This window comes from Nycticebus coucang, chromosome 19 (genome assembly GCF_027406575.1).
Source record: "Nycticebus coucang isolate mNycCou1 chromosome 19, mNycCou1.pri, whole genome shotgun sequence".
In the NCBI taxonomy this organism is placed as follows: domain Eukaryota; kingdom Metazoa; phylum Chordata; class Mammalia; order Primates; family Lorisidae; genus Nycticebus; species Nycticebus coucang.
Window position 1 is genome coordinate 3,094,376 of NC_069798.1, and position 25,420 is coordinate 3,119,795.

Here is a 25,420-nt window from a genome sequence, read left to right on the forward strand (position 1 = left end):
TTTAAGAAAAAGAAGGCCATAAATGAAACAAGAAAGGGAGCAAAGAAGAAGACAAGGAAGTCCAAAGAACGGAGTTTTTAAAGAGAACTGTCATAATGTCAAGTGCCAGAAAGTGGCCAAGTGAGATAAAACTGGAAATGATCAATGCAGGCGGCCATCAGGACGCAAAGAGGACCCAGCAGACCAGTGAACACAAGGTAAGGAACTGCAGGGACAATGAAACGGGCTATTTTTTCAAGTCGTCTGAATGCAAAGGATATGAAGGACAGGGAGGGAAATGCACCAGCAGGAATTGAGGGCCAGGAGGAGTTTTACTGTTGTTGGTTTTTTTTGTTTTTTTTTTTTGCTTACTTGTTAATAAAATGAAAGACTATAGTGTATCTGTATGTTAAAAAGGAAGAAGCCAGTGGTTGAAAACATGAGGGAAAATATCTGATGGAATATGGTCTAAGTATGAGTCATAAGGGATTTCACCTTAGCCAGCAGCAAAAACAGAGGAACAAAAAGAAAGCTGGATGGATATAAGAAGGATTTTTCTTTCTCAGGAAAGAAAGTGTACCTGCATGCAGATGAAAGGTGTTACAAGAAGAGACAGAAGGCAGCAATCATAAAAAGGATTGTATGCCACAGTCAAAATGAAAAAAATACTTTGACCCTGTGAACGCTTTTAAGGGATGAAGCAATAAAATGACATTTATGTTTTAGGTAAGTCAGGGGTAGGGGGGTTATTACCCCAGGCGGTTGGTAGAGCCACAATGAAACAGAAGTTATCTGACTGGAAAGACCAAAAATAAGCTAAATATCCAGCAAGAGGAGAAGTAGTCTTAATGCTACTTCTCTTCTTAATGATGATGCTGACACCACAGGCTCCTGGTCCCTCAGCTTAATTTTCTTTATTGATTTATTACTGTTATGAGCCACCTTCAACAGAATGATTTTGGTTTACTTTCTTCTCTCCTTGATCATTGAGAAGAATATATTCAGAATTTATTTTAGCATTTTCTTAACTCTCTTCTTCAATCTTTCCTCCAAACCTGCTAATAGGTAGGAAAAATAAAATGTTGTATAATATAAAGGAAGAAATTTTATAATGTAAGAATTGTAAAGACAAAAAAGTTTTTCACATAAAGTACCAAATTTTGAATCTGAAATCTAGGTCAAATTACTGCTGGGATTTAAACAATGTAATATGAAAAGAATTACCTACCTCTTTTTCTTTACTAACACAATGAAAGAAATATTTCATAACTCGTTACATCATAAAAACGCTTTTGTATATTAACTGCATAAAACACTAAATTTTTTTAATAAACTAGAGGTATATAGAAAATGTACTGAACTGGTTAAATCCTTGAAAATCGTGCAAAGTGCTGATAATTCATCTCAAAAATATGCACAAAATGTATATAAGCTGTAGGTGTATAAAGAAAAACCATCCAATCTCAGAATGATTTCATCAGTCACTCCTGGAGAAACCATCTTAGTCAAAGGTAGAATCAAAAAAAAAAAAAAAAAATTAACCTATTAGAAGATGACAAAGAATTCTGCAAAATTATGTTTTAACAGAACTTCATTTAAACTAAAAGTCTGAGTGATTTAGGACAAGTCAGTTAAATGATTTTTTTTAATATCAAACTAATCACAAGTAGACTGCAGATTCTAAAGGAGTCTCAGTATTGAGCTTCAAGTTTATACATAAGAGGTTTCCATGAAACCAAACTAGTATTTCCCTTTGAGTTAACATTCAGGATGAAGAAATCAAACCCCAAATGTCACCACTTACTTCATCCTTCTCCTAATCCTCTCCATACCTGCACCTTTAAACAGAGGCACGCTACAAACTACTGCTGGACACTAAAGTACCAGGCATCATCTCCAATCAGTTGTTTACTCAACCACTCCCTTTGCCCCAACCACTCCTGAAATTAAAAACAAGGCTTGAAGGCTTCCTAAATGGGTGTGTGGGGTGGGGGAACAGGAGGAGGCCTTCTTTCCTCAGACACTGTTGTCTCTTAATACTATTTGTATGCCTCTTCTGTCTCCCTCACAAGGCTCAGAGTTCTTCATTATTTTCCCTGGTAACAGAAGAACCTATTCTATAATAATAGCTATAATTCTTCGATACCTAAAATAAGTGAAATATATGGGCAAGTAACTGTGTAGTTTTGGTTCTTTTATAAAAACCTTCTCCATTGGCTTGGCGCCTGTAGCTAGGTGGCTAGGGCGCCAGCCACATACACCTGAGCTGGAGGGTTCAAATCCAGGTCAGGCCTGCCAAACAGTAACTACAACCAAAAAATAGCTGGGCACTGTGGTGGGCGCCTATAGTCTCACCTACTTGGGAGGCTGAGGCAAGAGAATCGCTTAAGCCCAAGAGTTTGAGGTTGCTGTGAGCAACCCCACAGCACTCTACCCAGGGTGACATAGTGAGACTCTGTCTCAAAAAAAAAAAAAAAAAAAAACCTCTTCTCCATTATTATTAATCTTACTATTAACAACATTACAACTTCCCCTATGGAGGAATCTTCAAACTCTGTAGACATTTCCTGGCCTAATACTGAATTTAAAGGCATCTAAACCTCTAATGGCAATTTCTCTGATTATCCAGTAGAGGAAATTTTCTCTGTAAATTTATCCTGTCAAAAGGTAAATACAAAACTCTAAAAAGCCATACATTACAAGATTTGTATTAATTTTTTTCAGCTTAAGAGAATGGCTACTTGTGTTAGGTAATTTCATGATTTCTCAAAGGTTATTTTCCCCCAGTTCAAACTGTGTAAAATCAGGCAACACGAATAAACTATGCGATAAAATGCACTCAGTGCACCTCAAAATATTTCTTGGAGTCCTCTCAAATCCAAATCCTTACCTAACAATCAGCTCGCTTATATTCCCATTCAAAAATATTTAGTAAATGCACTAAAAATCTTGCAAAAAAATTATGAAATATTACTCTCATAACGCCAAGATTTTTTTTTTTTAATTCCTAAAGTTACGGTTTTTCCTACGGAAAACAATGTAGTTGTTTTTCTTTTGGACTCAACCGCTCCCAGTAATAAAAGATTTAATTTTTTCTTTTAGCACACTATACACACTGCTATACACACACCTCACAAAAACTGTTCCCACTGTAGCTACTGAAACTGAAATACAATAAAGGGGATGCACTTTATACTTTAAGAATGAACTTGCTTTCTATTTGGATCTTCACACTATTTCAGTATTCCTCAATTTAGGAAATACTAAAAAATAAAAGTTTAAACTTTCTTCCCTAAAGTACCCTACATATTGAAAAGCAAACAGACCCAATAGCCCCTGGGATTCTTCAAGAACCACAAAGTCAGACTAAAAATTTATTACATGCAGTACCATAAAATAAGTCAGTGGAGATGCAGAGCTGGGTGACCCCTTCTCAGCCTTCTCAGGGCTTGTTGGGAAACTGCAAACGTAAAGGCAAAAGTGAAAATACTAATGACTCCTCAGCAAAAGAGCTAAAACTAAAGGGCTAAACAAGAGGTCTGCCCGTACACGGACGCCAAGTGAAATCTATCAGAAGAACAGAAAAGACCTACTACTATTAACCTACAACTATCCACGCCGCGCTGACGCATAGCTCTCCAGCCCGCACGCGCCTGGGGCTCCGCCAGCATAACCCGACACCTCGACGCCACCCACCCCCCAACTCTCCATATACCTGACAGCAGAATTACGAACTCGGTGAAAAGGTAAGGAGCAACACCCTCCACCAAGACCGAGAGCCGGCTCCACCCAGCTCTCCTGCGAGCAAGAGGGCGGCTGAGGGGTGGTTCTCACTTCCAACCGGGTCCAGGGACCGCCGCGCCGCGCCCTCGCCTCGTCCCGCCATGGACAGTAGCGGGCCGGCGAGGGACGCAGCCTGCGCCACCTCTGGACCCCTCTCCGCCGCAGACCCGAGCGCACGCTCCCAGGTCACCACCCACCCACGCCGTCCCGGAGCGTGTCGTCGGCCCCGTGGGGCCAAGGACACTACCCGGGCGGACGGCGGCGCGGGCGGGACCGCGGGCCGGACTCCCGGGAGGCGCCCCCGCGGGACCGCAAGATGGCGGCGGCCGCGGCGCCAGGTCCCGGCTCCCCTTTGCCTCGCTCGGGCCGGCGCGCGCACCGAGGCGCGGGCAGGAGAGGAAGGGAGCGGGCCAGAGCCAGGGGCAGGCCGGCTGAGCAGAGGCGGAGAGGGAGACGCCGGGAAATGGAAAAAGCCGGGGCGTGGGGGAGGGGAACACTGCCCCGGACCAGGGCCACCGACGTGCCCTCGGTACCCGCCGCCCGCTCGCCAGCCCTCGAGTCCTGCGCTCGCCCCACGAAGGTGTCCTCGTCCTGCCTACCTTTGAATTTGAGATCTGTGGGCGGATCGAGGACCAGGATCTGCTCGTGCTTGGCCATGGCCCCGGAGGCGGACGCCATCGGAGAGACAGCGCTGAGCGGGGGCGCGCCCGCGGCGGCGGTTTGGTGGCTGGGAGTGGGGGGGACGGCGGCGGCACCGGCTCGGCCGAGCTCTAGAACGGGGCCAGGCTCACGTCTCCCGAGCCTCCACGCCTGCCTCTGTGTCACCGGCTCGGTGGGCCGCCCGCTGGGTCTGCAGCTCCCAGTCTCACAACTGACTCAACCCCACACCAGCCGCCGCGGCCACGCGCACTGCAATCCTCCGCGCCCCACGTGACGGCTTCTACGTATTTACGTGCGCGCCCCAGCGGCCGGGAGACCCTCGCGCTGGTCCCGCCCTCCAGGCCTGCCGGGCGCGGCGTCAAACTGGCGCGCCTGCGCACTCCCGGCCTCCCCGCGGCTCCTAGCACAACACAGCTGTCAAGGGAACGGGTGTGGATAGGGGGCGGAGCAAAGTGCTAGGACCTACACGGTGCGCAACGCAGGGCAAGAAGGTCAATTCTTTGTCACGTTGCGCTCTGAGTGCGAAAATAGACAAGCTGCCGTGGTGGTGCATCACCGTCTTTCAGAAGGAAGGAAAGAATAAGGAAGAGCCTGGTCACTACAACTCCCAGAATGCTCTCCAGGGGCGGGGCTTCCTCCGGGAGCCTAGTCCTTTGCGGCCCCGCGCGGTGCTTGCTGGGAACTGTAGTGGTGGCTGTTTGTGGGCGGGAACGAGAATGAGGTCCGTTGGAAGCTAGTGAGTGGGGTGGGGTCCGCTGAAGACTCATTTTGGCTGCCAGAGAACTCTCTTTTGAGCTATAGAAAGGGAGAATACTTGAAGTCTGACCTGAGGTCTCCATGTTAGAAATATAAAATCACCGCTGTGGAAAACAGGCAAGGATTTGGCAGTTTGTTTTGTAATTCTGCCCCTTCCGGTGTTGGTAGAGCTGAAGCCTCCGTCGGACCAACCTCTCCTGCTTCCTGAATTCTCTCTAGTGATGCAAAATCAGATGAGGAAACACGTCTCGTTTGAGAAGCAAATGCGTCGTAGGGGAAGTCTAACAAGGCACAACATAGAAATAAAAGAATCTGCAGAATGGTTGCTGCAGTCTATTCTTCAGTCTTGGTTAATGATAGACACAAACCGAACCGTTGTCGCGTTCATATATTAGAAACGAATTCCACTGCATCACTTAACGATAGCCTGTAGTAAAATGAACCAAATGAGAAAAATCCCAGCAGGAAAGTTGCTGACAAATCTTCAACAGATTGCCAGGATAGTCGGCGACGGGAACGTCAAATGTAACAAAGGCGTTGTAAATAAACTTTTATTGTCTTTTATGATACTGCTTGAATTTAAATCCCTAGGAAGCACCAGGAAACAAAGGACATATTGATGCTACTGCCATGGAACAGCACAAATTGTCTAGAAAACAAACGAGACAAATGCAAATGCTATTGGTGATTCAAATAGGTTGAAATAATATTCAAGGCCTTTGTACCTTTTAAACTCATGAAAATTTGGTAGCTTTCTGTGCTGCATCAATCAATCCAGTCTAGATATAGGCACAAAGTTTAAGTTTTCATGTGCAATCCAGACATCAGAACCCGTCCAGGAATAGCTGTCCAGAATAGCTAATCTAGCATTCACAGAAGACTGTGCCACACGGGAGGAATGTATTTTCGCAGTGAAGAACCTGGGAGGATTGTGAGTGCTTAAATAGTTTGACAGGCATGGTCTAACTTTACCTTTTCTTCTATTTTTATTCACAAATTTATTTTGTAATATCAATTATTATTAAAAGAGAACACAAAAGATTTTATAAAAGGGAACTTAAAGGTTTTGGGTTTTTTTAAGGTTGAAATTGAGGATCCACAAGATAGTGTCCCGCATATGTTTAATTGGGACCTGACAACCCTAAAAGCCCTCATGAACTCCTGTGTTTTGAGGTTTTTGTTTGGGGGGATGTTTTTGTTTTTGTTTTTGTTTTTGATTTTTTGCCTAAGCTCTCTTTTCCATGGGCAAGCTGGCCTTGGCTGAACTGGCAAGGCCACAGCCGGATGGATACTTCTCTTACCAGAAATCATTTGGGAATCCCCAGGGTGCAGACAGCCAATTAGCAGGATAGCATGTGGACGAAGTACCCAGTCACTCTCTTATGAGGCAATGGTGGCCAGAAGTTTAATGGGACACCTGACCTTGATGTATTCCAGTTTCCCAGTTGACATCATTAAGCATCCTCTGCCCATTTGAATCATCTATCATTAGAATTAACTGTTTTCCTCTTCTCAGTGGTGCTTCAAAAATCATATAGGTATAGTCTTAAAATATAAGCATTTAAATGTCTGGTATTCTAACTATATACGAAATTTAAGATTAATCCCCCATTACTGTTTTAGGGCGTTGCATTAATAATGACTCAGAATCCTCCTGGATCATCAAATCGTGCACTATTGAACTGGTTTGCTCTTTGGTATTTATTAGTACCTTTCTTCTGGCAGTACAAAGAACTTTACAAACATCCTCACACCCTACTCAGAACAACTTTATAAGAGTTGGCAAGTGTTACTTTCATTGTTAAACATATGACTGCATCCCATGTCGGAAATAGAGCTAAAGTGTGGAAGGGGAAGCTGCCCACTTTTCCATTCTGTGAATTTCTAGCCTTCCCAATGCCACAGTGAAATGACAACCCACAGTAATACAGATAACAACTTAAAATGTAATTGACTTAATCTATTGTTTATTAAGCTAGGAATGATGAACACAGGACTTAATGTTCATTCTGTTTGCTGTTTGGGGATTGATTAATGCAGCACAGAAAGCTACCAAATTTTCATGAGTCTAAAAGGTATAAAGGCCTTGAATATTATTTCAACCTATTTGAATCACCAATAGCATTCAGATTTGGACAGGTTATCTCTTATGAGGTTGGCAAAAATTAAAAAGAAAAACAAGTTTCAAGTACAGATGATATCAAAGCACTTCTCCATAGTTAAACATGTCAAACTTTACAATGGAAGTGCTCTGTAACTATGACATTGATTATGAGCGATTCTCTGAGTAATTTAATTCAATAAGCACTGAAATAGACATGTTTCAATAAATATTGAGGTAATTGTATTCAGTAAAAGTATGGGCTTTGGATCTCAGCTGATGAATTCAAGACCAATTTTGTACTAAGTAGTCTCAGCAACTTACATCACCTTTCTGTACCTGTCCTACATAGTAAAATGAGAATAATAATAATACCTACATCCTAGGTTTGTTACAAGTTCTAAATGAGTTACTACATATGACGAGCTTAGAATACTGCCTGTTCTAATGCTGCTATAATGTTAAATGTGAAGTCACTGCTGTATGCCCAGCACTGTGGCAAGTACTGGTGGTTATCAGTGAGCCAAGAGACATGGTCCCGGCCCTTATAGGCTTATGTGCAAGCAAAAGGGACAAATATTAAATCAGTAATTATCCAATTATTTTATTTGAATTGTGGTAAGCATTAGGAATGAGAAGTCTAGGGCACTGCAACCATGACCAGAAGGAAATGAGTTGAGTGTTTGGAGATGATCTCCTTTAAGGAGTAGAAAGAAGTAAATTTTAAAGGACACCTGGATATTCCAGGCAAAGGGAACATCGTGTGTAAAGTCTGGACTGACAAGAGCATGGCTTGTCCCAAATTGCTGAAGAAAGGTCAATTTGCTGGAGTAAAGAAAGTGGTTAGTGAGTTGCAGGGGAGGAAACTGAAAATCTGGGTTCTGTAGATTGTTTTGAGCCATGTTAAGGATTTGAGTCTTTTTCATAAGAAAGGGGAAACCATCCAAGAGTTCTAAAAATGGAATTATAGGAAGGATCTTTAAAGGGTCTCTGGATTACAATGTGGAGATTGGATTAGAGGGGTTAGGAGGACATATGAGGAGAGCTGTTGACATCATTGGTATCTGGTATAATCACAGGAAGAAGATAGCATTACAGAGGCTGGCATTGCAGAGGCTGCTACGTCGGACTAGGATAGATTCAGTGGAGTTAGAGAAAAATATGGATGGATTTGAGAGCTATTTGGGCAGTAGTATCAGTAACCAATCAAGTCCTGATTAGATAGGGGTGGTAAGGGAGAGTGAGATGGTGGACGATAGCTCTCCTTCTTCAGGTGGATGTGCAAGTGCATGAATGATGATGCCAGTTCATGCAGAGAGAGAACATGAGGGAAGACCAGATTCAGGGTGCCAGGAAGGGAAGATCATAAGGCCAATTTGAGGTAAGATTCCTGGGGGAATAAGAATAAGCACTAGAAGTTGAGCTCAGAAGGAGCAACTCCAGGCTGAAAACTGAACCCTGGAGTCTTAAGCATACATGGTGATTGAAGTCATGGGCATGGATGAAACTACCTAATACAGATAGAGAAATAACCAAAGCCTTGTACTAATTCTTGGGGAACTACAACTTCTAAATATCTCTTTGGAGTACCCAGAGAGGTAGGAGGGGAACTAGGAAAACCGGGAGGATGTGTTTAGTACTGTGGATGTCTCAGGCAGCCCCATCCCACCTTCCTTCCTAGATGCCTTCCTCCATTGCCAGAGTCAACACCTTCTGTTCATGAAATAGATCACCTAGTGAGATACACTCACGTGATATTTAAAATTCGAAGTGAGACAGGGGATATCATTCTGTCCCTTCCGGCTGTTTTCAGCAGAAGGCAGGAGATTTGAGGGATTTCCTCAGCTTCCTGAATACCAAGAGCCAGTTAGTTGTGGCACAGTCAGCAGAAGCAGTGACACTAGAGACTCTGACCAGCGTCCTAATCCTTGGATCAAAAGTAAGGGGTGTGTCTCAAAGTCACCAGTTCCAGTGCATCCTCGGGGGGAGGGGAGGTGGGGGGGGTGGCTGCCGTGTGGGGCAGTTCAGTCTTGTCCTGAGAGTCCTTTCTGGAGAGCCTAGCCTGGGGCTTGCTCCTCCAGCCCTCCCGAAAACTTTAGAGCAATTAATCCCCTTTATTATGTCACTTCCTGGTCGTAATATCAGAACAGTATGAAGAGTGAGGTGTCAGGAAAGCCAACAATGGATCAAGGAGGTCAACAGTGTAGACACCTGCAGACTTGACCCATAAGGCCAGGATTGGAAAACACTCACCTGGCAGTGACAGAGGTGCTGAGGGTAGAAAAGGAACCCAAAAGAGACAGAGAGAGTTCTTTCTAAAACAATGAATACGATAGAGAGTGCCAATTAGCTGAAATATGTGTGTACTGGGTCAGGCAGGCTCAAGGGGATGCAACGCCTATGTAAACGTGGGCCTGTTGGTGGCGCTTTTTGTAGCATATTTATCTGACTTACACGAGCAAGGCACCCTAAGGCATCACCATATAAAATCAAGGCTAGGAAAAGAAGAGTTAGGACAAAATTTATCCTGGGGCCATTTCTTTGTATGATTTCTTATAGCAATGAAAGCTATAAGATTAATAATCTTTCTTTGCAAAAAATAATTTTAAGGATATGTGTTTTCTCTGTTAATCCTTTATATGTGCTTACTCTAACAGGTCACACAATATAATGGGCGTCATGAAAAGTCCTCCTCCATCTCCCAATTCCACCCCATTTAGGTGAACCAGTGTTAACCATTGGGTTGTAGATCATTTCCCAACTTTACTCATACTTGTAAACACAAAGCTAGTTGCTGTTGTTTTATAAGGATTCTAACACATTACTGTGCAATTGCTTTAGTCACCTATGTTATAGATATCTGAGCAAGATCTAACTCAATCTTTGAACAGTTGAAGCCACAGAATAGGTTACCTTACTGTGGAACCATTTGTTTTCTTATTGATGAACATGTGGACTGATGTGGGCTTTTATCACAACAAATAGCACTGCAGTAAATATCCTTACACACATTCTTTACCATACGATGCTTTTATTTCCACAGGGAGAGTCCCAGTGGTGGGACTGTTTAATCAAAGATATTTCCTATTTTAATGCATACCGTTCAATGTTTATCCAAAGGGTTGTATAAAATCTTGGGTATAAAATCTTAGAAAAGTGAGATACACCTCTTACCAGGAATGTATAAAGTGTCCGTCTCTCCCATCCTCACCAAGTGCTGAATATCACACCCACTCCACCTGCTGAAGAGACAGACATAAGTATCTTTGAATTGTTTGGGCCAATAGTTCTGCCCCTAGGAGTTGGCCATGATTGCATTGAATCTATCCCTGTTTGTGGATTCCACTTTCTCTTGCTCATTTCACTTTTCTTCTGTAGATTTCAAAGATTAGAGCACCTGGGCTAGGCGCTTGTGGCTCAAGCTGCTAAGGCGCCAGCCACATATACCTGAGCTGGTGGGTTCGAATCCAGCCCACACCCACCATACAACAATGACAGCTGCAACCAAAAAAAATAGCCGGGCATTGTGGCAGCTGCCTGTTGTCCCAGCTACTTGGGAGGTGGAGGCAGGAGAATCGCTTGAGCTCAGGAGTTGGAGGTTGCTGTGAGCTGTGACACCACAGCACTCTACCCAGGGCGACAGCTTGAGGCTCTGTCTCAAAAAAACAAAAAAAAGATTAGAGCACCTGGAAGTAACCAGAGATTCTCTGCAGCTAATTATGTTTTTTACCCCACAATACTTTTGTTTTTAAAGTAAACTAAACGAAAAGAAACCAAAAGTTTCTTTTGGACATGCTGCCTATGGACATGAAATCCTCACTTTGACACCTTACCTGGCTGTGGAATGGCTACAACAACACCTGGAGGAGATGTGGGGCCACGCATGCAGGTCTGGGCATCAGACAGAAGGGAATCCAGGCTTCATCACTTTTTCCCTGTGTTATCATGAAGTTAGCCGTGTCTTCATCTACCAGATGGCAATAATACATCCTGCGTTTATTATTGCTTATGAGAACTAAATGACCTAATGTGTATAAAGTGCTTAGCCTTGTGCTTGCCAAATAGTTAAGTTTTTAAAAAAATGACTGGTATACGATATTTTACAAAATTTGTTTTCTCCTTTGAAATATATTAGATATTTAAATCCACGACCAAATGTTGACTAAAAATAATTTATTATACATTCATATCTCCTCTGAAACATAATGTTAGACATTTAAACCCACGACCCAATGTTGTCTCTTTAAATAAGATACTTCATAAACAAAAGATAATTTTCTATAGCCGGGCATGTGGCCGGGCACCTGTAGTCCCAGCTACTTGGGAGGCTGAGGCAAGAGAATCACTTAAGCCCGGGAGTTTGAGGTTGCTGTGAGCTATGACACCATGGCAGTCTACCCAGGGTGACAGCTTGAGACTCTGTCTCAATAAAAAATAATAATAATAATAATAATTTTCTAGAGTTTTCTGACTATAATAAGGATTGACTTTTTGTATGTATTTACTGCAAGTTTGGATGACACTTGGGACCAAGCTCTGCGGCCCAGGCTTGGGGAAGCACCTGAATTAAGTCCTAAAGAAGCTGCTGGTCCAAATCGACTTGAACAAGCATAAGCTAATGTGTGAAGTGTCATAAGAGAAGCAAGTGGAAAGAATTATAAAGGAATAGAATCAGGAATGATTAACTATGGGATGGCTGAGAAAGAAGATATCTGACCATCTCAAGATCATGACATTTTTTTGTATCCCCGTATACCTGTTAACACACATTTACTTTTCTAAGATTTTATACCAGATTATTTAATTTCCTTTCCTGCAGGTTTTCATATTGTTGTTAAGAACAAAATCATTTGATGTTCATAGCAGCATTATTCATAGCATCCAAAAGGTGGAAGCAACCCATCATTGAGTGAATGGGAAAACAAAATGGGATATATAAATACAATGAAATACTATTCAGCCTTAAAAAGAAATAAAATTATGGGTGGCGCCCGTAGCTCAGTGCATAGGGCGCCAGCCACATGCACCAAAGCTGGTGGGTTCAAACCCAGCCCTGGCCAACTAAAATCAATAATGACAACTACAACAACAACAAAAAAAATAGCTGGGTGTTATGGGAGGTGCCTGTAGTCCCAGCTACTTGGGAGGTTGAGGCACGAGAATCACTTAAACCCAAGACTTTGAGGTTGCTATGGCTGTGATGCCATGGCACTCTACCAAAGGCGACATAGTAAGACTATGTCTCCAAAAAAAGAAAAAGAAAAAAACAAAGAAAATTATGACACATGCTATAACACAGATGAACCTTGAGGACATTATGCTAAGTGAAATAAGCCAATCAGAAAAGAACAAGAATTATTCAACTTATATAAGGTACCTAGAGTAGTCAACTACACAGAAACTCCAGCCCAGTCAAAATAGCAAGACTCCATCTCTACAAAAAAAATTAAAACTAGCCAGGTGTGGTGGCAAGCACCTGTTGTCAGCTACTTGGGAAACTGAGGCAAGAGAATTACTTGAGCCCATGAATTTGAGGTTACAGGGAATTATGATCAGGCTACTGTATTCCAGACTAGACAACAAAGTGAGACCCCATCTCAAAAAAAAAAATCATAGAGACAGAAAGTAGAATGTTGGATGCCAGGGTGACGGGAGGGAGGAATGAGGAATTGCTTGATGTACAGAGTTTTAGCTTTGCAAGATGAAAGAGTTCTGGAGGTTAGTTGCAATGTGACGTACTTAACACTACCGGACTATATACTTTAAAATGATTAAGATGGATAATTTTATGTTATGTGTATTTTCCCACAATTAAAATTTAAAATTTTAATGATTAAAAGGATAAGTTTTATGTTATACCATATAGTCAATCACAATAAAAGAACAAAAACTTTTGTTTTGTTTAGCACAAATGATTAATCATTTAATTCTGTAAGAGGCCTTTGTTGGTTCCTTCCTTCCTCAATAGGTCTTCTTGTCTCACTTATCTTAATGGTTTTAACCAACAGCCTAGGCACTAACAGCCCAGGGCACACTCACTTCTGGTTCAACTCTATCATTACATTGGGGATAATAAAACTTTTACCCCACAAGATTGTTGTGAAAATTAAATGAGATAATACCACTAAGTATCTGAGCACAATACCCAGAACTACTACGTGCTCAGGAAGTGTTACTGTTATTTACTTCATAACTGATTATTTATGGGCAGACATAAATGTTTGTTTCCCTGTTGCTTGGGATAAATAGGATCATAAATGTGTCTGAAGAAAATGGCATTCCAAAAAGTGGATTGTTAGCACTGGTGACTTAATGGCACAGTCTGACAAATAGTTATTTTCAAAGAAATTCTCTTTAACATAAATTGTTTAACTCTATTACTTTAATTTGATGCTACCAGGCCAGGTGTAGTGGCTCATGCCTATAATCCCAGCACTTGGGAGGCCGAAGCGTGTGGATTGCTTGAGCTCAGGAGACCAGCAAGAGCAAGACCCCAATCTCTAAAAATAGCTGGGCATTGTGGCAGGTGCCTGTAACTCCAGCTACTCTGGAGGCTGAGTTTGAACCAAAGAGTTTGAGGTAGCTGTGAGCTAAGACACCACAGCACTCTATCAAGGGTGACCAAGTGAGACTCTGTCTCAAAAAAAAAAAAAAAATTGATGCTACCACTGTTGCATAAGTCTAGACTACAATCTCATCAGCATATTAAGAAAGTTCTTTAATATTTACATTAAAAAGCAGGACTGTGAATCTATTTTGAGGATCACTTTCTTATTGTACCAGATGAGTAAATACTTATGACCCTAAACCAGTTTAGGCCTAGGAACCAAGTGGAGATAGTGTGATCCAATGGTTAGGAAGATACACAACCTAGTGAGGCCTGACCAGGGCCAGGAAAGAGCCTAAAAAGTTTCAGTGCCAACATAGAGACAATGAGTTCAGTCACCACCACTGAAATACCTTCAAGGAGAGGCAGGTGGGAGCATGGAGCCAAAACAGGAGGGAACCCAAACCCACTCTTTTGTGTGGAAAGTGTGTGGCATGAAATATAAAGTCAAGTCGATAGCATGATGTGGTGGGGAAGCATTTACCACGTTAATGTTTCTAGTACTTTATTTGGTTCCAATTTCTGATATGTTTGAAGGAGGTTGAAACCAAGTACACAGATGTAACTTTAATGCAATCACATGGTCACATCATGACATTTGTGAAGAATTTGTTGAGCTTCTTCCTCAGATCGAGGCATTTCTTTGGAATTAAAAACTCTGAAAGATTTAATGTGTCAGCCTCAGTGGCTCACAAGATTGTACTTCCTTTCAGATGTGATAAAAAAAAAAAATTTTTTTTTTTGAGACAGAGTCTTACTTTGTCACCCTCAGTAGAATGCTGTGGCGTCACAGCTCACAGCAACTTCAAACTCTTGAACTCAAGCAATTCACTTGTGTCAGCCTCCCGAGTAGCTGGGACTACAGATGCCCACCAGAGCGCCCAGATATTTTTAGAGACGGGGTCTTACTCTTGCTCAGGCTTGTCTCGAACACATGAGCTCAGGCAATTCACCCGCCTCGGCCTCCCAAAGTGCTAGGATTACAGGGGTACATCACCACACCTGGCCCTCGATAAAAATTCTTGAACCCAAGAACACAGGCAAATCAGCAAGAAAAAACAAACATCCCCATTAAAAAGTGGGCAAACCACATAAACAGAATGTTTTCAAAAGAAAATAGACTAATGACCAATAAACATAAGATAAAATAGTTGATGTCACTAATCATCACAGAAACGCAAATTAAAACCACAATGATATCCCCTACCTACAGATACAAAAGCTAGAATAGCTTTTTTTTTTTTTTTTGAGACAGTGTTTGACTATGTCACCCTCAGTAGAGTGCTGTAGCATCACAGCTCACAGCAACTTCTAATTCTTTGAGCTTAAGTGATTCTCCTGCCTCAGCCTCCCAAGTAGCTGCTGGGACTACAGGCACCCACCACAATGCCCAGCTATTTTTGGATTGGAGTTGTCATTGTTGTTTAGCAGGCCTGGCCCCGGCCCAAACCGGCCAACCTCGGTGTACGTGGCTGGCACCCTACTCACTGAGCTACAGGCACGGAGCCTAGAATGGCTTTTATTAGAAAGCCCCCAAACAGTAGATGCTGGCGTGAATGCAGAGAAACACTTATACACTGTTGATGGAACTGCCAGTTACCATAGCCTCTATGGAAAACAGGATGGAGATTCCTCAAAGAACTGAAAGTGACATTTGACCCAGCAATCCCACTACCGGATATTTACCAAAAAAAAGAAGTCATTATGTCAAAAAGACAGCTGAACTCAAATGTTTACTGCAGCACAATTTACAGTTGCAGAGAAGTGGAATCACCAAGCACCCATCATTTCATGAGTGGATTAATAAAATGTTGGATACATATACCGTGGAGTACTACTCATCATGAGGAGGAATGAATTAATGCCTTTTGCAATAATTTGGATGCAAGCGGAGGCTATTATCATAGGCAAAGTATCTAAAGAATGGAAAAACAAACACAAGTACTGGATGTTAAATCGGAACTAACCACAGGGCACACACGTGCACAGAGGGAAGTAAAAGTCAGTGGAAATCACACGGGAACGGGGGAGGAGGGGATGGGCAAAAACCTACCTAGTGGGTACAATAAATACACCCTGGGTGACGGACACACTCTGACTGGAGCGTTACAAAAGTGATCCATGTAACTGAAAATATTTGTACCCTGTAATATCTTGAAATTTAAAAAACTATTTTAAAAAGAAAAAATTCTTGAACCCTTGAAAAATTCACCCATTCCCTGTTTTTTTTTTCAGATTGTTTATCTCCTCTGAGTTCCCTTTAAGGGACTGATTTGCCAATGACAGACCATCCTGGAGAAAAGACAAAGTCAAATGAACTCAGGCCCCACCAGGATTGCCCTTGGCTGATCTCTCCAGGAAGGGAAGCTGATTATACGAAATGGGGACAAACGAGCTGAGCACACGGTAGTGGCAACTAATTATTTCTATTTTTAATCTAGTCAAAGATCAATAGAATCATGGACTTTGAAGTATTATAAAGCTAAATGATGGGAATGAAATCACGATTCAGATACAAGTCATAGATTTAAATGTGTATGAATCATTCTTTAAGATTCTGTAGTTACATATAAAGTGTGATTCAGATAATATGCCGTTGATTGTGCACCAGTCTATTAGCATGGTTCAATTTCAGAAGAGAAACATGAAGCCGAAATCAGATTATGTCCACCAGGAAGATTTCGTAACCATGCAATTCTGGAAGTGAGTATATAAATTCCAAAACTGTTTGGCCATGTCGTAAACAATGTCTGGTCCCCTCTTTTGTGAAATATTGAAGCAGACACTGAGTGTCACTGTAAATTATGTGAACCTTAAGTCAGAATGAATCAGTCTATAAAGAATAATATTCTTACTGTCTTTATTACAAATAGTCAGTAGCTTAATATAAACCCCAGGAGAGCAGGGACCTCATGCTATTCCCGGCTACACCGCGAGCATCTACGACAGGGCCTGAGATTTAGCAGCTGCTCAACATACATGTATTGGCTTCTAATTTTTATTTTGAAAGACAGTTGACTCTTGAACAACATAGGTTTAAACTGCATGAGGCCACTTATATGCAAGTTTTGTTCTACCTCTGCCACCCCAAGACAGCAAGACCAAGCCCTCCTCCTCTGCCTGCTCCTCCTCATTCTATGCAACATGAAGATGACAAAGTTGGAGGCCTTTATGATGATCCACTTCTACTTAATAGTCAATACATTTTCTCTTCTGTGCAATTTTCTTAACGTTTGCTTTTCCCTCACTTACCTTACTGTAAGAATCAGTAATAATGCACATACAATACCAAATACACCACTCGGCTGTTTATGTTATGAGTAAGGTTCTCAGTCAACACTACACTGTTTATTAGAGTTAAGTAGGAGGGAGTCAAAAGTTACAGGTGAATTTTCCCCTGCATGGAAGTCAGTGCCCCTAATTCCACCTTGTTCATGGGTCAACTATAATTTTAGACTTCACAGAGTTGTAAAAAGGAATTAGAGAGTTCCCCAATCCCTTCATCCAGCTTCCCTTAAAATTAATCTTACATAACCATAATTATTTTTGAATAATTACCAAAAACAGGAACAGGACATTGATTCAGGATTGCAAACTCATCTGTAGACCTTCCCGGAATTTCTCCAGTGTTCCCTGTAACATCCTTTCACGTGTCTGGGATCCAGCCTGGGATCCCACCCTGCTATTCTCAGTCTCCTCCAAACCGTGAGAGCTCCTAGTTTTGTCTCTTTCACGTCCTGATGCTTTTGAAGGGCGTCAGTCAGCTGTTTTCTACAGGGCTCCGTCTTTGGGATCTGTCTCGGGTTCTCTTCTAATTAGGTTAAGGTGATACATTTGGGGTCAGGACACCATAGTGGTGATGTGACGTTCTCCACGGTGTGTCCTGTGAGGTGGGTGATGGTGCTGATGTACTTCCGTGATGACTGCAACTGCGTGGATCAGGTGCAGCTGCCGAGCGTCTCCACCATAAAGTTACTTACTTTTCCTTCAGTAATAAATATGTTGTGGCAAGATACTTCCAGACTATGCAAGTGCCCTGTTTTTAATCAGAGTTTTACTCATTAATTTTAGCATCTATCAATGACTCTTGCTTAGCAATTACTACTGACATGTTGACCTAAGAGTGATTGTCTATTTCTTTCTTTCTTTCTTTTTTTTTTTTTTGAGACAAAGTCTCACTATGTTACCCTCAGTAGAGTGCTGTGGTGTCACAGCTCACAGCAACCTCAAAGTCTTGGGCTCAAGCTATTCTCTTGCCTCAGCCTCCCAAGTAGCTGTGACTACAGGTGCCTGCCACAACACCCAGCTACTTTTTTGCTGTAGTTGTCATTGTTGTTTTGCAGGCCCAGGCCAGGTTGGAACCTGCCAGCCCTGGTGTATGTGGCTAGAGCCCTAGCCGCTGAGCTACAGGCGCCAAGCCTGATTTTCTGTTTCTTTCCGATTTCCTTCTACATTTATTAATTGAATAAGTCCCTCCCCCAAATACGTATATCTGGTCATGTGAGAAAATGTACACATATCTGCTCATTTGTTTCAAAGGGTAAATGGGAAGCTGAGCTTGGTCACCTGCAGGTGTTGAGTAGGAGCAGAGGGGAAAGAATGATACCATTGAGAATGGGAGAAAAGGGAGGGGAGGGGACACCTTGCTGACTGTGCTAGTGCTTAGAATCAGGCTAGCTTTAGACCTGAAACCCCATTGCTGCCTTCCTTCACCTGTTGTTTTTCTCATCCGTCTTTGCTCAGCACTTTCTTCTTTTTTTTTTTTATTGTTGTAGTTTTTGGCTGGGGCTGGGTTTGAACCCACCACCTCCCGTATATGGGGCCAGCGCCCAATTCCTTGAGCCACAGGCGCCGCCCTGCTCAGCAGTTTCTGACGCAGGTGACCTACTTACCAGGCCCTTTGTCATAGGAGATGCCAGAGCAAGAACTTACTTTTTCATCTGGAGGAGGTATCTCGGCACACCTCTGATCACTAGACCCCTAAACATGTTCCCACAGTGGCAGTTCCCTCAATCTCCACCATCCTACCAAGACGTGCAGTAGACTGGTCACCTCTGGCTCGCCCTGCCCAATCAGCATGATGTCGCCCAATCAGCATGATGTCATCCGTGTCATGGATCATTGTCTCGTTCCGCAGGGTGTCCAGACTGTCTGGATTTCTTCATATTATATTATGACAGAGGTTGGCAAAGTTCACAAGGCCCTGGACAAAACAGTAAATTACTATCATTGTCTATTCCACACAGATACAAGCTGTTTCTCTTCAGAATAGAAATGAACACATTTGCCAAATCAAGAGCCACACTACATGTAACTGAAGCCTTAATAGTCTGCTTTAGCAAAAATGCTCCTTTAGTTAGCAGCTGCAGTGGGGCTCCGGCTTGGTTAAGCTCGTGGTAGTCCACCATCCTGCATCTGGCTAATCAAATGGACGTGTCATAGGAGGTCCACCACCCCCTATCTTTGGGGCTTTAATAGAAAAGTTAAGCTCTGTTGTGTAATATTGCTCTAATTTACTATTTTGGCACTGCGGACAGGTGCAGTTTTAGAGCTCCTAGCTAGCCTGCCCCAGTATGATAGCTGGGGTGTTAGGCCCAACGAGGGTGTTAGAAGGGCCTGACAAGGGTGTTATTTCAGCTGCCAAGGCCCAAGAAAGTGACCACTAGATGAATTTGTAAAGCATGTGGCTTTAGCCAGGACTCTAAGGCAAGGTGGGGAAGGGACACACACAAGATAACACTTCAGATCTCCAGGTACCCATGTCAACTACGTCCCTGTGTCCCGCAGTCCTTGGAAAGTCTGGGTATGCCCTTCTCCTCAGGGTACAGTGACCTAGGTAAGTGGGTGGAGGTCCCTCTGAGGCAGAATTTATTTACCACAGTGTGGCTGCTTCCTTCCTCCTGGGACTTGGCTGTCTCTTCAATGAGTTCTAAATGTGAAAACCAGCTTAAGTCTGAGAACTGAGTGAGGAAAATTGACTTTCTACTGCACAACTGCTCCCAACCTAGCACTGCTCCATTCTTGCCCACCCTAAGATGAAATTCCAGCTTATCTCTCACTTTGATCTCCAGGAACACCCTCTGCTCAAATACCACCTTGCAATTTCTTATTTTCCGGAAGCTTTTGTTTCCCTTCCAGTGAATTTGTTAATCAGTGTTCATAGACCATCTTTCAGATTCATTTCACAGTCTTGGCCAGTCTATATGTTTAGAAAGCTGGGATAAGAGCCAAGGGAAAAGAAATACAAGGTGATATGCAGCAACCATGTTTTTAATGCAATGGTTTATAGATTATGAAAAAATAACCAACATTTCCATATTACGAGATCCTATGATGAATGAAAGCAATTAAAATATTTGTGCGAAAAACATTCTCATAATTGGGCAGAATACAAACTCCTTAGACCATCAAAGAAAATAATATATATTATACACTGTATATATTTTTTGTCTTAGAATACAAACTTCAAGAAAATAATATACTGTCGACCCTGCATAGCTGATCACTTCCTACATTGACCACCTCCTTCAACTGACCTAATTTCTTAGACCAGACATGCACCACATGTACGTATCAGTACAGTAGCCCTACTTCCTTATGTTGACCACCTCTGTATGTGGACCACTTTGTTAAAATCCTTTGGGTGGTCAACTTACAGAAGGTCTACTGTATATATACACATTTTTTTTTTTCTGGAGTATAATTGAAATCAATATATTGAAGGGATGTCTGCACTCCCATGTGCATTTCAGCATTATTCACAGTAGCCAGGACATAAAAGCAACTTTGGTGTCCATCCACAGATGAATAGTAAAGCAAACGTCGTACGTATACACAATGGAATACTATACAGCCTTATAAAAGAAAGAAATTCTGCCGTTTGTGACAACATGGATAGGACTGGAGGTCTTTTTGTTAAGGGAAATAAAAGCCAGGCCAGAAACACAAACACTATATGATCTCACCTATGATGGAATCTAAAAAAGTCAATCTCAGAGAAACAGAGAGCAGAGAGGTGGTTACCAGGGGCTGGCAAGGAGGGAGACCTGGGGGAAGGGAAGATGGTGACCAAAGGGTATAACATTTCAGTTACACTAGAGGGGTAAGTTTTAAGTGATCTGTTGCACTGCATGACAACATTTAATAATAACGTATTACATATTTCAAAATTTGCTAAATGAATAAATGTTTAAGTTCTTACCATAAAAACCAGTTGTCAAGGTGATAGATACATTAATTAGCTTGACTGAATCATTTTTAATGCGTACATAGATCATCTCATTGTACCCCATAATATACATAATTATTTGTCAATTTAAAACAAGTGAAAAGGAAAAAAGATTTGACATTATGAAAAAGAAGAAAACACACTAGAAATGCTTATTCCATGTGCAAGAACAAATTACACGTAAGTGTATCTTAACACTGATCCATCATTGCTATTTTATATTTACACACATTTTGCACAAATATTTTATACACTGGTTTCTTAGTTCCTTAATGGCTACTATACCAAATTATCACAAACTGGGTAGCTTAAAACAATGGATATGTATTTTTTCACTCTCAGGGTGCCTGGACTGGTGGTCATGTCACACCCCAATGTCTGCCCTCTGTCCTCACACTGTCTTCTCCGTGTGAGTGCTGAATTTCCTACCTCTCTTGTTTCTCACTTGTGATGGCCTTTGGGCATTGCCCAGATCATCCAATATTATCTCTTCAGCTCAAGAGATCTTTACTTAATCACATCTGCAAAGACACTTTCTCCAGGTTAGATGACCTTTACAGGTTTCTGGGAGTAGTACCTGATATCTTTGGAACTACCATTCAGCCCACTACAGTTGGTACAACAATCTTCACATTAGTACAAGAATTTGTCGACATTATCTCTGACAAAGAACACAAGGCACAGAAGTTTAATAATATAAAGTGCCTGGGGCTGGGCATGGTGGCTCACACCTGTAATCCTAGCACTCTAGGAGGCCAAGGAGGTGGATTGCTTGAGTTTACAGGTTCAAAACCAGCCTGAGCAAGAGCAAGAACCCATCTCTAAAAATAGCCAGGCATTGTGGTGGGTGCCTGTAGTCCCGGCTACTTAGGAGACTGAGGCACGAGGATCACTTGAGCCCAGGAGTTTCAGTTTGCAGTGAGCTATGATAATACCACGGCACTCTACCAACGGTGACTCTGTTTCAAAAAAAAAAAGAAGTGCCTATATGACATAACTACTCATAGTTAAAAATATCAAAAAATCCAATCAACAGGTTCTTTTACATAAAGTGAAAATTAGTTCCTCATTTCTAATTCTCTTGTAAAAATAAGATATAGTGAGAAATAATGTTCTACCTAAATTATGCATAAATTTGACAGTGATTACTACACAATTCTGGGTATCTTTCTTTTTATATAATAGGATAGAACATTATCAAAAGTTGAAGAGCAAAGTATGCCAAAGGCAGACTCAGACCCAAATCAGTCTTTTCCCACTTGTTAATAAGCTTTGTTTTGTCTTTTATCAAGGAACAGCAAACTCTATTAAGGGATTAAATATCCTGTATTTCAGATCGATATTTTGGCCACCCACCATGTTACCTAATTTACAATGATATTGTTAAGCATGATCTAGTTACAGCTATCCAATTTCTGGAAATTCCACAAGCAATACTACTTTAGATTTGTGAGGTAGCCCAATGATCTACTTAGAAAGGAAATAGCAAGTGTGTTGCTAGGGTGACACACAGATGCTGAGACTTGGAGAGAGGCAGATCTTGTCCAACCAGGACCCCTGAAGCCAGGATGACCCACCTCTGTGCCATTCCTCAGCCCCATTCAGCAGTGGTGGACCCCGGTGGCTGCCTCCTCCACTTCCCCACCTTCCCCATGTCATCTCACACTCACCCGTCTAATCTCCATGTCCATCAACCAGACTCTGACTTTAATACCCACTGATAACCCCTATGGTTCTAGCAACTTCTACAGTCCCCTCTTGGATTCTTGGGTCTCAACCTCACAGCTTCATTTCCAGCTTCGTCGGCTTCTCTGCGGCCTGAGATGAGAGAGACCTCGCTCTTGGCCCCTGGACCTTCAGGAACTTCCCATTTATTTGCTGGTCAGCTCAACCCCTATTGCTCCTGGAAAGGGGAGATACCGACATGGTTCGCGTGGATTACTGACAAGCCGTCTAATCTCCATCCAATAGAATAAAACCAAAATTATTCAGATCTCACATTTAAGAAGAATCCTCCAAATTAGAAATTAATGTATTAATTTTTAATTCAAAATAGAGATGTTTTCAGTTTTGTTAGGTAGGTAGTTAGACATGAGCAAGATGGATGGTGGATACAGTTAGGCCATTTTTGTTCTTTGGGGTTTTTTTCTGTTTATTTTATTTATTTATGTATGTGTGTATTTATTTATTTTATGAGGCAGAGTCTCACCATGTCACCCTCAGTAGAGTGCGGTGGTGTCACAGCTCACAGCAACCTCAAACTCTTGGGCTTAAGCAATTCCTTTGCCCTAGCCTCCCTAGCAGCTGGGAGTATAGGTGCCCACCATAACGCCCAGCTATTTTTTGTTGTTATTGCAGTTGTCACTGTTGTTTAGCTGGCCCAGACTGGGTTCAAATCTGTCAGCCTCAGTGTATATGGGTGGCACCCTATCCACTGAGCTACAGGCGCCTCCAGTTAGGCCATTTTGGACTGGCTTGGGTCAGGTTATGGGGACTGGGTCTAATCAAAACCTTACAGGTGCAATACTTTGCAGGTGGGTTGTTTGGGGGAGCTGGTTATTTTGGGAACTGATTAATGTCCCCGTGACTTTCTGATGTGGACAGATAAGATACAAATTGTTAGGAGAACACGTTATGAGAACAGAGTTGATCAGGACACGGGAAAAACGGATGACACTCCTGAAAAGCTATGTATAAAACGCAACACTGAGCTCTCCATGATGCCTGAGGTTGTTAGGAGGGGGCTCAGTTTTCTGTCCAAACCATTAAACTACTTTTTCTTGCTAAAACTTTACTTGCTCTTCTTCTCTTCAATTATTTAGGCGACTACCTTGAGCCATCACTGCACTGCCCTAACAGCTTCATATACTCCTGGAAACAGTTTTCCTAGAAGACAGCCTTGAACTCCAAATAGTCACTGCACTCAGTTTGTGCTCTGTGAAAGGACTCACTGACGTGCATTCAATTTTCTGACATGCACCGATCCTTCTGCCTTCAACATGAATATCAATAATAAACATGTGTAACATCTGAGCTACACATAAATCTTGGTCTTTTTTTTAAGTATATAAGGAAAGAATAAGTAGCACAGGTGGGGCTGAGAGGATGAATGATGATTGTATCCAATTTATAAAACTCTCAAAGTTCTTTTAGCATTTTTATATCTGACACATATATTAACATATAATATCAAAACAGCAAGCCAAAATGAAGTAGAATTACAATCCGGATTTATAAATACTTAAAAAAAACCTTAGATTGCCAAAACAAACAGGGGTTACTTGAAAGTAAGCATCTTTATCATACAAGTAATTTCAAGTTCACGGAAAGAGATCAAATTGATTAGGGGAGTGAACACAGGGAAATCATGAAATCCACTAATGTTACACTAAGATGCTGCTCAGATTTCAGTCATTTAGCCACCTCTGATCATGTGACAAAGCACAATAGTCTAGCCATGTTAACCGGCTGAATTTTAAGGGAAGTCTTCTTTAAAACCTTCTCTGGGGAATAGCTAGCCTCACCTCCCCTTTCTAAACTAAGAACCATTAGCTAACTGGCGATTTCCTGCTAAAGCTTCCTAAGGTCAGTGAAAGACATTGATCCATGAGTCACTGGACTTGCATTTAGCTTTGCCTTTCAAACAGCACGGCTTTGTGGCTTTTGTAGGGCACAGCGAAGAGAAGCAATGCTCCCTTCACCCTTTCTCAAGACCTACCAGTATGCGGCCTCTGCAGAGACCAGAGAACTCTTATTTTTCTAAACCAGGAGTTTGGTGAAAACAGCAAAAAGGTCACCACTTTATGTGGGAGAACAACCTTACTCCCCCCCCCCGTCCTGCCCCCCGCCACGTCTCACCCCTACTTAAAATTAACAAAAGTAATATATGCTTCTAATTAGTATGTAATAGAAACATCACATTTTCTTTTCTTTTTGTTTCTTTCTTTTTTTTTTTTTTTTTTTTTGAGGCAGCGTCTCACTCTGTGCTATGGTTAGAGTGCCATCACGTCATAGCTCACATCAACCTCAAACTCTTGGGCCCAAGCGGTCCTCTTGCCTCAGCCTCCCAAGTAGCTGGGACTACAGGCCCCCACCAAAACACCCAGCTATTTTTTCTTTCTTTCTTCCTTTCTCTCTTTTTTTTTTTTTGGAGCTGCAGTCTCGCTTTTTCTCAGGTTGGTCTCTAACTCCTGAGCTCAAGCAATCCACCTGCCCCAACTTCCCCAGAGTGCTAGGATTACAGGCGGGAGCCACCACACCTGGCCAGTTTTTCTATTTTTGGTGTGTGTGTGTGGGTGGTGGTGGT

The 25,420-nt window shown here is 42.1% G+C and overlaps 1 protein-coding gene and 1 long non-coding RNA gene across 3 annotated transcripts in view; one reads left to right on the top strand and one right to left on the bottom strand.

The window, feature by feature from the left end:
- VAPA (VAMP associated protein A) overlaps window positions 1-4,757 on the bottom strand; it is a 49,185-nt gene extending 44,428 nt beyond the window's left edge. Inside the window, exon 1 of one of the 2 annotated variants that reach the window (XM_053571136.1) lies at window positions 4,362-4,757. In XM_053571136.1, coding sequence (XP_053427111.1) covers window positions 4,362-4,440 — 79 coding nt within the window. In that variant the 5' untranslated portion in view covers window positions 4,441-4,757. The remainder of the gene's footprint in view (window positions 1-4,361) is intronic. The other variant, XM_053571137.1, reaches the window with a different exon arrangement.
- LOC128571602 (uncharacterized) lies at window positions 2,470-24,142 on the top strand. Its single transcript, XR_008375935.1, has 3 exons — window positions 2,470-3,725; window positions 16,122-16,292; window positions 23,937-24,142. It is a non-coding gene; the product is annotated as an uncharacterized LOC128571602 (long non-coding RNA).
- The last annotated feature ends 1,278 nt before the right edge of the window (window positions 24,143-25,420 follow it).